The sequence below is a fragment of the Malus domestica genome, chromosome 10, assembly GCF_042453785.1.
Source record: "Malus domestica chromosome 10, GDT2T_hap1".
NCBI lineage: Eukaryota > Viridiplantae > Streptophyta > Magnoliopsida > Rosales > Rosaceae > Malus > Malus domestica.
Window position 1 is genome coordinate 5,434,295 of NC_091670.1, and position 15,650 is coordinate 5,449,944.

Sequence of the window (15,650 nt, forward strand, 5' to 3'; positions counted from 1 at the left end):
TCCTCCCGAACTTACACCACCCAAGTGATGTAATTTAGAAATTGAACCCGTGCATTTGTGGTTACAAAAAACACAATATAAGTGCTTGGTGATAGGATCCAAATCTTTCGTCCATTGCCAAGCAAAATCTTTCTTAGAAGAAGAAGCCATATTCTTCAATGCCCTAAACAATAAACATTTGATTCATGGATACAATTAATGAACCAACAATTTATCAATTTACATACCAACAATTTCCAAAACCGCACACAAACGGTTAACAAACGGTTTGTGCAAGTAGTGGAGCAAAATATTCAATTAATTAACATTATCGTGACAAACCCCAACCTAAAAGTACTTAATTACTTGTTTGTCTATTTATTAACCCCTCTATTTATTAACCCCTTATGTCTATTTATTAACCCCTTCTGTTTTCTATTTATTCAAGTTGATCAACATCTCATCTCCGGATGATTCTTTTGGTCGAGTTCATACTTTGTTGTCCCATCAAATGTTTCAGGCTTGTCACACCACTCGTGATTCCAGATGAGCCATCTTCGGTGACCCAAGTAGCATACCTTTCCAACGTGCCAACAAGACGATGTGTCATCGTCGCATGTTAGGCATATGCCATAAACCCTTTTGTGTTCCAGGCCGACAACACATCATAGGTTGGGAAACCATTTATTGTCCATATAACTGTGGTTGAACATTTTCCCCATAGACCTATCGTACATCTGTACATTGTCCATAATTCTATCAACTCATCAATCATTGGCCACAAATGTACATCAATGGAATCGCCTGGTGATTTTGGTCTGGGTATTCAAAGACTCTTGACCGTAAATTCTTTCTCCATGTACCTCTAGGGGAAAAATTGCCAAATTGATTGAAACCGTCAAAAGCAAGTCCTAGTCTGACATATCTTGGCTCTGCAGCAAAATCGAGGTAGATCTTATCAAATTATTTCCATGCTTCGTCGTTTGCTAGAAGTCACGATGTATCACCATTAATTCGTTCCTCCTTAGGCCACCTCATATGAGGTGCAGTATGGGTCGACATCTACAATCTTTGCAATCTTGGTGTAAGGAAAAATAACACAACATCTTATTCAAGATACAATTGTTCGTGCATGCATGGATCTTGGTACATTTATCTAACTTCTCAAACTCACAGTAAAACAAAACAAAATTGTTCAATGCATGCATGGATCTTGTCATATGCTAACCCAAAATCTTTCAAGATCTTTCTCGACCCAGAATGATTTACAAGCAATGCATTTGGTTTCGGAAGCATACGTTTAAAAATCTCCATCATTATATCGTAGTTCCAATTGGTCATATTGCACTGTATTTTTATGTGAACCAACTCAACAACAGTTGTTAGGAGGACAGAAAAATCTTCACAACCGGGGTCATCCAAACACAACTGTTACATTTCACGCAAGGACACCTAATACGATTCACAACACTGACATGGTTTCTTGCAAATTGAATAAAATTGTTGATCTCATCTAAATATTGGTCACAACGTCTATTTTACAAATTCATCCGCTCCTTACCCATTGCGCCTGTATTCAAAGAATTTAATCATCATAATGATTTCAAATATGCTTCATCGCCCCCTTATGCCTTTGGTAATGATCTTGTCCCTTTTGAAAGTGCATTTTCTGTGTTGCGATTTGCAATCACTCAACTATTTCCGATCGTAAAAAATTCAGTAGCATCTCCCCAGGGTTCCTTAAACACACGACTTAGATATTGTAGACAAATATACAGTATGCACTCAAAGAACGTTAGGGGGATAAAATTGAATTTTCTACAAACAAATCTTAGCCAAGTTCATGACAAACCCTAAACACGTTCTAATGCACTCCCGAACTGTCTGAACTAGACAATTCAAGATTCAGTTAGATTGCAGAGCCGCATATTGCGTCTACATGTGTGTCTAACATAATCTCAAACGAGTCTAAGGTGTTTTTCAATTTTATTTTACGAGAATAATCAATGTAATTAACTTCTTATAATGGTTATGAAATTTTAACAAATTTCACACTACAAATTCCTACACTAGTGCGGCAAAATTAATTTCCCCTAATCTACATATGTTTCAATAATACAAACTGAAAATTTTACATCATATACAATTTCAACATATATAAATATGACAATTAAATAAATTCATGCTTACCATTTACAATTAAGAGAAATACATACATTTCCCTTAATTTAATCTTAATCCAATCACAAATCTACATAAATCACAATTAATTAAACACATTCGAAGGAAAAATTAACGACAACTAAAAATAAACAAACCTTCAATTAATTGGGAGAGGAAGAGATAGAGGAGAGTGCGTGTATGTTTGTGTGTAAGAGAGAGGTGGAGGGAGAATCAGCAGGGGGAAGCAAACAAAGGAGAAGCAATATGGAAGGGGGAGAGGAGAGGGGAGGGGGACGGAAGGGGTAGCAGAGAAAGAAAAATGGGAGAATGAAATAGACACTGAGCTAATTGGTTAAGCAGAGTTTACTCGACGAAAGACTGTTGCATAACGTACACAATGCAGTCAACCAACTTTGTTTTCTACTCGTTTTTTAACACGTCAGCGTGGTACTTTACAAGACGAACTAAAATTTTTAGATGACGAAATTCTTTGTTGTGAAATTTGAACTTAGCCGACGAATGGTCGATTCGTCCCCTAAGGCTCACTGAATTGTGCGCTAAAAGTTTTCCTTTGCGCCAAACTCTTGCCTTACGGATTTGTACTTACCCTACAACACTAGTCAATCGCATAAAGACTTTGAGTAAACCGTAAAACGTTGACAAAACTCGCCCTACGAATGCATCCTTTCGTCGCCTAAAGATATGTTAGCCACTGAATTAGTTTCTGTCTGGCAAATTTCGTAGGGTAACCCAAATCTTCTGGTAGTGTAATGATAACACCAATCCCCAGTGGAGCCCAAAAAGACTAAAGACATTTAGCCTACTCCTGACCACAGTCAAACAACACACGTCCTTCCAAAGCTTTATCAAACCAGAGAATTACCTGCGTTTTTGTCTGCTTCCTGTCTCAAACCCAACAATGAACTAATCCAACTTGAAATTCTACATTTCCACTAAACAAGTATTTGAAACATTTCAATTCATAAAATCTGTATAAAAAATCCTAACTTCCTCCTGTTTACCGCCACATACATACTCAGAACAAACGTGGGTGTCTCATAATCCGCGATCTAATACTAACACTCAAATTCAAAAATCTGATTCCCTTTCCTCACTTCCATATATATTAGATTGCTATTAGTATAACACTGCTACACTTTCCTAGTGTATTGTTATTAGAGCGGGCCCTAAAAGCTATAATTTGATGAGATATTTTAAGAATAATTCTTTTTTTTTCAATTTATTATTATTAAGGGGAAGTGGAAGGTTCTAAACTACTCCATGCATTAGGAAAGTGTAGTGTTCTGCATTTCTTTTACAATAATTTAGAGGGGAGGAGTTTCAAACCCGAGACACATAGATAGAAACCCAACACCTTATCCACTAGTATATTAAACCACATGCATCTATTTAACTGCCTACTCTTGACTTCCGTACCAACCATAGAAGAATACTTCTCTTATTAAACTTACATTTAGTTTAACTATAAGACAGATTATAATTTTGTAGTTGCCTTATTAAAAGTCATATGCTCAATCAGTAATTCTAAAGAATATGAAATGAAGATCTTGTAATCTAAATAAATTAGATTAATGAGATCTTCTCTTTCTCCTGCATATCATAAATGTTCCTTATCAAATGATTGCCAATTAAGCATTAAAAATCAATAAAGATTAGTACATATCTACCATGAACACTCAATTTGCAGAATCATTGGTGTTAAGTCATTGGTGTGGAAACACTAAAAGAGTTATATATGTGCTAAATAGTGAGTGAGTTCCTTGAACACGATCGAACGAGAACCATTATATGAAAGTTTTACTTCAGTGTCAAGTATGAAGTATAGGGGTACTAAGCCAATGAGTCATACAACTCTAGGAGAGAGTTGATGAATAGATTTTATATTATATATTTTATCCTATTCTTAGTATATTTTCGTTAATATTGTGGAAGAATTTTGATACTTTGAATTGTATTTTCAATATAGGACTTTCGACTTCCTCTGGAGCAAAACAGGACCAAATGGACGAATTTTGGAGTAATTCCAGTTGTAGGACGTTTATGAGTCACTTAGCTTGATCATATCAAAATTTGGGATTTTTCCACCAAGCGGTTATTTTCTGGCGATAAAATAAAGGAGTAATGCGCGGTGCTGGAAAATGACGTTTAAGGGCTTAAATTGCATTTTTGGAGCCCAAGATGTCCTCAGATGGGTTCGTGGCCTTCTGGAGAAGTGTTCAGAATATTCCAAACATTAAATCCAGCTATATTGGGCCAGTTTTGGAGCAGCTTATGGGTCCAAAACGTGGCTGTTCAGATTTTAGACGAATTTTACCATTTAATTTAGGATTATGTTTCCTATTTTATTTTATTAGTATTTTTAGTTTCCTAGTGGGAATAAATGACCTGTTTTTAGGGTTTGTGTGGGGGGCTTCGCATATTTATTGCTTGGTCGTCTACAATATTTCTCTACACTTTATTTTATGAAATTTTGGAGACAGAGAAAATTGCTAAGGTTTTGGAGATTTTCTACTTGAAGGTGTTTTCAATCATTTTCTTAGTAATATTTTCTATGATTTTAATTATGAATATGCGTAACTAATTCCTTTTGCTAGGGCGAAGCCTTGAGCCTTAGCATGAATATGTGATTTTTATTTAATTGCTTATGATTGATTGCATGCATACTTTGAATTATTAATGCCTGATGCCTGATCACCATTAGGATCTTTAGAAAAGTTATTAATGCCTGATGCCTAATCACCTTCGGTATTAAAACTATCTAATTGTCTTAATGCCTGATCATCATTAGGATCTTTAGAAAAGTAATTTGATGCAATTTTGGTCGGAAGGTTCTTTGAAATTGATGCTAGCTTCTTCTTGTGATAAATAATTGTAATTTCACTTAGGATGAACACCACGTCTTAAAGGTTGCATGGTTTTTCAAAGGGTTTTCATAAAGCATAATGAGTCTTTCATGTTCAGATTTGATCCGAATGTCCGGACGGGTTGCATGTTCGATATACATTCTATGTTGGAGGTTCCAAGTAGAATATGAATTAGGAAAATCTAACCTTCAAAGTGGCATGTGTAGATCATAAGTAGTTGGTAAAAGTTTATAGGATTGCTAGGTGATGGTGGAACCCTAGTGTTTTCTTAATTTGATTTCTCCAAAACTGTTTTCTTTTCCCTCTAGTTTTAATATTGCAGATTAGTTTACTTTTATTAATTAAATTCGTTTTTAATTTAAATAGCTTATAAAATCAATCATCTCTATTTCTACTTTACAATAATTAATTGGAATTTGGTTTGTTTCGAATTATTTAATAATTCATGTGGAGAACGACCTTGCGAGATCCGTTTATACTACAACAACCTTGTGATTCTTGCAAGTATAATAGGAGTTTTTATTCCGTTTACATGAGTAGTAAAATCCCTATCAAGAGTAATTGAGTATAGACTAAGGCAAGAGACATGGGTCACAGACAATCAATTCGGGTTCATGTCAGGGCGCTCAACCATGGAGACAATCCATCTCTTATGAAAATTGATGGAAAAATATAAAGGTATGAAAAAGGATTTACACATGGTCTTTATAGATTTGGAAAAAAAAAAAAACGTATGATAGGGTTCCAAGAAAAATTCTTTGGAGGATTTTAGAGAATAAATGAGTATGAGTAGCATATATCTAAGCTATAAAGGATATGTATGATGAAGCAAGGATTGTAGTAAGAACTCATGAAGGACAAACCGAAACCTTTCCCATAACTGTATGGTTACATCAGGGCTCATCTTTAAGTCCTTATCTTTTTATATTGATAATGGATGAGTTAACGGGACATATCCAAAATGATATTCCTTGATGTATGCTTTTCGCAGATGATATAGTGTTGATAATAGAACTCATGATGGAGTAAATGCAAAGCTTAACTTTTGGTGGGAAGTGTTGAAATCTAAAGGTCTTGCCTAAGTAGGCTTTGGTCTTTAATCAAATATGTTGATTATTTTGTAGGTACATTTTCATCAAGACAAAGGAGGCATAAATTTGCTACCACATTCTACCTTTTACATCACCTTTTAAAGATCATCTATGAAACAATTAAACTAGATCTGAAGTTGTTAGTCATCTATTGATTATTCAATAAATAGACAAACCATGTTTCTCACTTAGACATTGAGATTTTGAAAGCGTTAGCCGAACTGTTAAATCAAACGATTTTCTGATTTAGTTGATCCTTTGTAGAATTGATCTTTAAATGTGGTCTAGAAAATAGGCTGATTTGATCATCAAGCAACATTGCAAGATGAAGATGAAAGCCGAAAAGATAGAACGTAAGGGTTTAAATGAGATGGTTGCTAGCATATTGGGCTAGTACTGTATAAGAATGAGAGCCATGTAGCTCTTTAAGATGTCACTTTAATTTTGGAACGAGCTTTTTGCGTGGAAAGATTGATCATAATTCATAAATCAGGCTTAAGCAGTTAAACTACCTTAACTATTTCAGGATGAAGACAAACATATATAATCACTCAAAGGCAAATACTCGAATCTTACAATTATTCCCACAAATCATAATTAATACAAAATTCTAAATGGAGATCGATAATAGAAAAGAAAGAAAAAATAAAGTCCAAATATCTAAGACTTGGAGCAAGGAGGCATATGAGCAGGCGGTGGGCGAATGCTGGTTTCTGTGGTATTTCCATTCCTAACTATGAGCACAGTATCCATTCCCCAGCTGGTATGTCTTTCCAAATGGCAATGCATAAACCATACTCCTGCAAAATCATAATCAATTAGTTTCGTGGTCGCTCATAATTAATCACCTTAATACCTCATACATACAACGCACGTTACTTTGGTAGCTATAAAACTAAGAGAATGATAATATCACAATATGTATTACCAACCCAACCATATTATAAAATTTTGAATATTTATTATTAGTATTAGACTATAAAATATGGTCTTTCCCTAGTAGAGAGACCATGCATGTGACGTTGTAACGGGTACACTCAAAATTATATAACTTACCAGGATTATCGGCTTTAAACCTGATGGTTGCCCATCCATTCTTTGGAACTCCAATGGTGTTAACTTCTGGGGGATCAACCAAATTGTAGGTCTTGGGTGATGTTGTACTGTTAAAATTTCCAGAACCAGTTCCAACCAAATAGAAGCTGAAACCATGCAGATGCATTGGATGGTTCTCAGGTGTGATGATGTTGGTTCCTTGGAAGATGATCTCAACTCCTTCACCATATTCGATCATCCTCACCCTCGTCCCAAAGTCCGAATATATTGTGCTGCTAGTCACGTCTCCAGTGTAGTTGTAAGGATTAGGCGGATTGTCCGGGAAATTAGAAATTTAAACTCCATTGTTATTTCCCCTGTACAAACGAAGTAAGGTCAAGTTTTTTCATGGGAATAAATAAGGTTAATTAATCAAAACGTTAATTGATAAATATTGGAGTTATGCTTTGGTGTTTCTCCATTTCTTATGAGACTAGTTACTTCCATCAATCTTTGATCAGAATATAATTAATTTAGACTTCATGGCACATTATAAAGGTACAAAAGCATAACTATCATTCAAATTGCAACTACAAGGGGACCATTGTAATTTTTTGGTGCACTCGGAACGCAGTCATGCGACATTACTATTTCATTCAAATACACTATTTTTAGAGGAACTAACTCAGTCATCGGAGGTCCATTGACCAAACCTCCCCCCTCCTCCCCACTACTCGTGGGCATGGAAGGCTTTGGTCTTTGATCAAAGATGTTGATTGTTTTGTAAGTACATTTTCATCAAGAAGAATGGGGCATAAATTTCTACCACATTCTACCTTTACATCATCCTTTAAAGATCATCTATGAAACAATGAAACTAGATCTGAAGCCATTAGTCATCTATTGGTTATTCAATAAATAGACAGACCATGTTTCTAACTTAGACGCTGAGATTTTGATAGCGTTAGCCGAACAGTTAAATCAAACGATTTTTTGATTCGGTTGATTCTTTGCAAAATTAATCTTTAATATGTGGTCTAAAAAGTAGGCTGATCTGATCATCAAGCAACATTGCAAGATGAAGATTAATTCAAGCCGAAAAGATAGAATGAAAAATGTTTAAATGAGATGGTTGCTAGCATATTGGGCTGGTACTGCATAAGAATGAAAGCCATGTAGCTCTTTAAGATGTCACATTTACTTTTGGAACGAGCTTTTTGCGTGGAAAGATTGATCATAATTCATAAATCAGGCTTATTTCAGGATGAAGACAAACATATATAGTCACTCAAAGGCAAATACTTGAATCTTACAATTCTTAATTAGAAATCCACAGACAACATTCTGGAACTTCCAAACCAAAGAAATATCTAAGAATTGGAACAAGGAGGCATATAAGCAGGCGGAGGGCGGATGCTGGTTTCTGTGGTATTTCCATTCCTAACTATGAGCACAGTATCCATTCCCCAGCTGGTATGTCTTTCCAAATGACAATGCATAAACCATACTCCTGCAAAATCATAATCAATTCAACATGTAACGCACGTTACTTTGGTAGCTATAAAACTAAGAGAGTGATACTATCACAATATGTATTACCAACCCAACCATATTATAAAATTTTGAGTATTTAGTATTGTGCTATAAAATATGGTCGTTCCCCAGTAGAGAGACCATGCATGTGACGTTGTAACGGTTACACTCAAAATGATAGAACTTACCAGGATTATCGGCTTTAAACCTGATGGTTGCCCATCCATTCTTTGGAACTCCAATGGTGTTTACTTCTGGGGGATCAACCAAATTGTAGGTCTTGGGTGATGTTGTATTGTCAAAATTTCCGTAACCAGTTCCGACCAAATAGAAGCTGAAACCATGGAGATGCATTGGATGGTTCTCAGCTGCGATGATGTTGGTTCCTTGGAAGATGATCTCAACTCCTTCACCATATTCAATCATCCTCACCCTCGTCCCAAAGTCCGAATATATTGTGCTGCTAGTCACGTTTCCAGTGTAGTTGTAAGGATTAGGCGGATTGTCCGGGAAATTGGAACTGTAAACTCCATTGTTATTTCCCCTGTACAAACGAAGTAAGGTCAAGTTTTTTTCTTGGGAATAAATAAGGTTAATTGATAAATATTGGAGTTATACTTTGGTGTTTCACCATTTCTAATGAGACCAGTTACTTCCATCAATCTTTGATCAAAATATAATTAATTTAGACTCCATGGCACACTATAAAATTACAAAAGTATAAACTATCATTCAAATTGCAAATACAAGGGGATCATTGTAGTTTTTTGGTATACTTGGAACGTAGTCATGTGACGTTACATTTCATTCAAATTATAACACATAAATATGTTTTCTATTAATATACCCTAAAATTGAAAAATATGAACCATGTCTACCATTATTTTAACACTTCGAATGATACACAATGTGATTTGTACCAACAAAATGAGAAATGGGGGAGAAAGAGAAAGAGATGATGCAACGGAACCATGGCAATTAGGATTTCAAGATGCAGCCCATACTAGCAATAAAAATAGTAGAATTAGCAACTATCATAATTGAAATGGCAAAAGTAACCATCATAATAGAAATATTAAAATCACCAATAATTGTTTTATTGAAGAAAAATATTGTACGTACCGATAGTATGCTTGCAGTACATCAACAGATGGAATCACGAAACTGATATTGTTTAAGCTTGCAGAGAGTGCATTATTATCCGGGCCTTCACATGAAGAATTAGCACAAATTCTTTCATTGATTGCAATAGCTATAAAGATCCTGGAATGAATTTCAAGTGGGACATCAATAGGGTGCTCTTCGCTTGCCAAGGCCCTGACTTGCTTAGTGAAGTTATCAGCAGCAGTTATATTGGCTTCAGCCGGAAGAGTTGGAAGGGGAGTGATTGATGGGGTGCTGTAGTTGCCGTTATATTGAACAATTGCACTGGTGGTGCCGTTGTGATGTGCAACATTAGTTCCATCCATAAAAGAATGAGAAGCCATGTAATACTGGCTGGGAGGTTGGTTTGCGGTGACTAAAATGTCCATGGTTTGGCCTGGAGTTATCATGATGTAAGTGGTGGTTATAGGTTTTATGTATGAAGCATCTTGTGCTACGACTGTGAGGGTGTGGTTCGCGATGGCGAAGAACTGTTCTTCGTTCATCACGGCGTTGATTACCCGGAGAAGATAGGTCTTACCGTAATCAACCATCCATCGGTATGTTGTCTCTGCATGCAACACAAAATCCATTAATTAATGCTTGTTTTACACAAATCACTACAAACCCTAACAGATGATTCTTGTGAAACTTTCGGTTGGTTGCAGAAACAATTTCTGTTTAGAAGGAATCAAAACACATAATACTATATCAGCTGTTTGTACGTATTTGGAGTTTAGAGACTATTTATGAGATGACTTATTCTTACATTTGAATAATTAACTTGGCGTAGAGAGTTTATGGCTTAAATTTACTTGCACAGACCAAAAAAAGCTAAACTTACTTTTCATGCAATGCATATATATATATATAGAGGAAGTATTTAAAGGAAGGGATCTCCATCTTTTTAATAAAAATAGAAAAAGCTAAACTTACTTTTCATGCAATGCATATATATATATATAGAGGAAGCATTTAAAGGAATGGATCTCCATATTTTTAATAAAAATAGGATTAGCTTTTGGGCCCACATTACATTTAACTTTAAATATCCAAACCGTCTATTTTTTAACGTGCAACTCATAGATCATTCTTGCAAAATATTAGTCAAATGGAAATATTTAAGGTTTTTAATTGAGTTCAAAGAAATTGACGAATACTTTGTTTCCTAATAAACATTGAAATTTTATCGTGATAATTAAATAGGCAACGATTTTAGATTAAATTGAATTTTTACAAGAATGATTTATGAATCAAGATTTACAAAATACATGATTCGGATCGTTGAAGTTTGATGTGAAGTGGACCCCATAACTAATTCCTTTTTTTTTTTTTTTTTAATTTGAAGATCCCTATCCTTAAAGTGCTTACACACACACACACACACACACATACATATACATATACATATACATATACATATATATATATATATATATATGTACGAAATAAAAAAAAAATGTTCCTTAAAGTGCTTACACACACATAGACACACACACACACACACATATACATATATATATGTACGAAATAAAAAAAAAAATGTTCCTTAAAGTGCTTACACACACATAGACACACACACACACACATATACATATACATATACATATACATATATATATATATGTACGAAATAAAAAAAAAATGTCTCTTAAGTTTTTAAGAAATTTGATATTCTTTTTTATAATATGGTTTTATTGACCAAGCAAAGATGTTAAATACAGCTCGAACAACTCAGTAATACCTAAGAAATCATTGTAGTTGACAACCCTTCAACGTAAACAAGGAAAACGAATATGAATAGTAGTTTCGTAATAGAAAAAAAGTTTGAATAGTGATTTTTCATCGTTTTCTTCCAACTCAGTTTTGCTAACTATACTACAAGTCGAGACACTTGGTATCATAGTCTAGTAGTGTTTCTCTTCACTTGTAAGTGAGAGATGTTAGACTCGATTCTCGTCAAAAGCAAATTTGAACTACATTATTACTAGTCCATTATGAGGCTAAACCCACCTCATTCTTCTTAATGTAGATAATATCATTTGTTCAAAAAAAAAAAAAAACAAACAAACAAACACTAAACTAAATTGCAAGTCAGAAAAGCCAAAACCCATCCCTTTCTTTGTATGTTATTCTATTACATAGACACCTTTTAGTCTTTGACAAAAATGAAAATATACCCTCTAGTCTCCATCGTTCACGCTGATCGTTGTATATTATTGAACTAGATTAGGTTAATTGGATCTTTAATTAGTCTTACCATTGGAACAACTATACAAATCTCCGGGTTGTCCGTTAATTGTGAAGGCATCTGAAACATTTGGATCGCCACCTTTTGCGAGAGCCTCTTCTATTATTTCCATCACATCTCCCTTAAACCATGATCCTGCCAAGTTAAATACTTAGTTTTAACGTATATACATGTACAATTTAATATTTATAATTTACGTACTCTACAATAAATCCAATGGTACAATTGTACGATGTAATTCTTTTGCACCACAAGGCCACAATAGTTGTTTATCTTTTGCAAAATACGAAGTTGGTTTTTTATAATTAGATTATTATTTAAATGTTTATTAATGTGTTTATTTTCTATTGATGACATATTATTTGGTTTACAAATTTAAATTAAAAAAATTTATCTACCTAACATTACCCTTTACGCAATATGCAAACTTGCAAAAAGGGAAAGGGCATGCGTTCCAGAGTTTCAAAATACAACATTTTTTGTCTTTTAAATTCTCAGTCCACATCACGCATAATAAGTTTACGCTAATATTGAAATACTGACAATTTAGATTCTTTATATGACACCACAAAAACACTAATAAGAGACTTTTCTAGTTTTTGTTTTACATATATTATGAAGATATTTTTCGTATATCCCGAAGATAGACAAATAATATGCTATTCTGCTTATAATATATTTTAAAGTTATTAGAATGATCCGGAAGATATTTTTCGGATATCTTTCGTATATCCGGAAGAAAGACTACAATTAACGACTTTTGGATGTTTTCTAGCCAAAAAAAAAAAAAAAAAAAAAATTAGAATGATGCCTTTACAACGATGAATATAAAAAAAGGGTGTGATATCCATAAACTTTTTTTTTACTTCTTACATATCTTTTTAATTTTCGATCGTCGGATCAAATGAATTAAAGAAGATTAACGGATAGAAATTAACAAATGATGTGTGAAAAGTAAAAAGAAGTGTGTGGATAGCATATCCCTATAAAGAAAAACAATGAGTCTCTCTTTTGGAAGAGATTTTTCAGTGTGACCAGTACACGAGATGATATATCACGTGTCACTATATAAATTGTGGGATATGTGTGCTAAAAAGTTAATAACATAAAATATGAAAATTTTTACCACCTCTATTAAAACAAGTGTTATACTACTTGTGTTCTTATCACAATTAAATGTTTTCCTCTTTTAAAAGGATCTATGGAATAAACAGTGCGCGTGTTACATCTAAATCCCCATTACGTCATTCTTCGAATCATGTGATATTCTATAACAAAAATGATGGGACCTGGTAGCTCTGGTGACTACTTATCCACCAAACCATAAAGTACATACCAAAAGTAACGATGAGGTTGGAAAATAAATAAAATCTTTTCATTTAACATTCATTAAGTTATTTAGCATATAAAACTAATCACTTCCATAATTTGAGATGTTCTCGAGTATTGTATTTCAGATTCACTTATATTAAAAATAAGATATGGTAAGGTATATGTATTTATGTATTACATTCATTATTTAATGGTCATTTATGCAACTAAAAATGAAAAACATCATATTTGACCGTTAGATGGTGCATATATTAAGTAATTGCTTGTATTGTTAAATATGATATCCATGATTTTATGTGCCTAATAGTAATATGGTTATAACTAAATAGTTAAAGAATTAATAGATATGAAACTAATGAAAGTACCTAGAATAACTGTTTCTTGTGCATCTGGTGTTGGAAATGGATAAGTGGTGCCGGCAGCCGGTAGAATAACAATTGCACCATGGACGGTGGCGCGTGTCCAGTCACTATGAGCATGCCACCATAATGTTCCTTCTTCATTGGAGAATATAACTTCGTACGTAAAGTTTGTTCCTGGTTGAATAGGGCACTGAGTGATGTTTTCAGGTCCATCGGACCATGGATTTCTTGGGTTCTTCACTCCATGCCTATACAAATTAAACAACAAATTGAGCAGTGAATTATGTGTTTACTTATAAAACAAAAACAAACCAAGCTAAAAGCCATAAGCATATACAATTTCCTTTACGGGGATGCACAACAATACACACATGCACTAAAGCTATTGATGGGAATTCACCTAACGTATACAAAAGTCAGAAGACGCAAATTTAAGGTGTTCCTTCACATCCATTGCTTCAGTCTTTTTATTTTCTATGGAACAATATGTTTACATTAACTGGTGGAGAAATAAAATACCATCCAACTTGCTATTTACGAGATCTGAACATAAAATTTATCACTTACAAATTAAGAGAAATATCATTGTGCAACCGTACTAATTAGTTGTTCAGGCTCTAAATTTTTCAAAAACTCCTCTCTCTCTGTCTCTCTCTGTCTCTCTCTGTGTTTGAAAAGGAATGCTACTCAGTATTCATTAGCCTCAATCGATCTAACTTAAAAACGCTCTTAGCTAGCTATAGCTGTCAATAATTACTATGATTTTTCCACCGAGCTTATTATTCATCATTCTTTTTCTTTTTTGGTAAGTATATTCCAAGCTAAGCTTTCTATCTTTCAATTACAATGACTCTTGGTCAATGTCAAAAAAACAAGCACGCACTCACACATAGAGCTCGCCATGGGCTACGATTAGGGGAGGCTGCGAGCGAAGATTACCAGTGAACAGTGAGACCGTAATATCCTTGGTTGTGAACATTGACAAAAGCGGTGTCTCCTCTGTTAACAGTGATGGTTGGTCCCGGAAGAGTTCCATTCACAGTTAAAATGCTCTTTGTGCTACAAAGCCTTGTAAAATTTGTTTCTTGCAGCTGCGAAATATCAGCAACAAGCCAATAACACATTCACGATGAGTGAAATACCCAGAAAAGATCCGATGTTATATATTCATCACAAGAGTTGAAACCAAAAATAAAAAACGTTCCCAAATTATTTGCAGTAAGGGTGAGACAATAGGGCAAATGATATTCGAACTCAGCCTCTACTATAATGAAATGTATGACCTCTCAATATAAAGACAAGTTGGCATGCAGTATATGTAGCAAGCACTTACAACGAAATCATAATAATGGATAGCGCCATTAGCCTTGCTCAGGAACATAAACCCTACAAGAGCTAAGACCAGGAAACCCATGTTGTTATAGTCCCCCATTTTCAGATGTTTGTCTGAAAACTAACTTCCCACCCTGTGTCCTTCAGGTCGCCCTTGAGATGTTGTGCGAGTTGGATCTCCGCTCGACTGCAATTTATAGAATAAGACTTCGTAGCAATTAGTTGCTTCTTTGATTAGTAGACACGACTCCCTCCCACTTTTTTATTTTTCCACTTGATTGAACATTTCACATTACGCACCTAACAAACAAACAAACGAAAAAAGAAAAAAAAACCACAAACACACGAAGTATAAAACGAACTAAAGGAAAACATAGGTGCTAAATCAATGCAATTATGTTTTGTTGGTACTTCGTATAGGCACTAATACTTGAATTCCGCACAAAATAGGTCATGTATAAGTATAATTCTCTCCCCTCCTATTCATATCTTCTTCTTTCTTCTCCTCTCACTTTGTGCTTTTTGTCTTGTTTTCTTTATAAAA

The 15,650-nt window shown here is 34.3% G+C and overlaps 2 protein-coding genes across 2 annotated transcripts; both read right to left on the reverse strand.

Annotated features, from left to right (window-relative positions):
- Window positions 1-6,778: 6,778 nt before the first annotated feature.
- LOC114823381 (putative laccase-16) lies at window positions 6,779-7,412 on the reverse strand. The gene is made up of 2 exons (XM_029098887.2): window positions 7,175-7,412; window positions 6,779-6,918 (listed from the first exon to the last, which is right to left on the reverse strand). The coding sequence occupies exons 1-2, from the start codon at window positions 7,410-7,412 to the stop codon at window positions 6,779-6,781; spliced, it is 378 nt and encodes a 125-aa protein (XP_028954720.1).
- A 955-nt stretch (window positions 7,413-8,367) lies between these two features.
- On the reverse strand, window positions 8,368-15,440 carry LOC103407385 (putative laccase-9). Its single transcript, XM_070806759.1, has 7 exons — window positions 15,108-15,440; window positions 14,714-14,865; window positions 13,778-14,022; window positions 12,090-12,215; window positions 9,809-10,400; window positions 8,875-9,230; window positions 8,368-8,663 (listed from the first exon to the last, which is right to left on the reverse strand). The coding sequence occupies exons 1-7, from the start codon at window positions 15,204-15,206 to the stop codon at window positions 8,524-8,526; spliced, it is 1,710 nt and encodes a 569-aa protein (XP_070662860.1). The 5' UTR covers window positions 15,207-15,440; the 3' UTR covers window positions 8,368-8,523.
- Window positions 15,441-15,650: the final 210 nt, after the last annotated feature.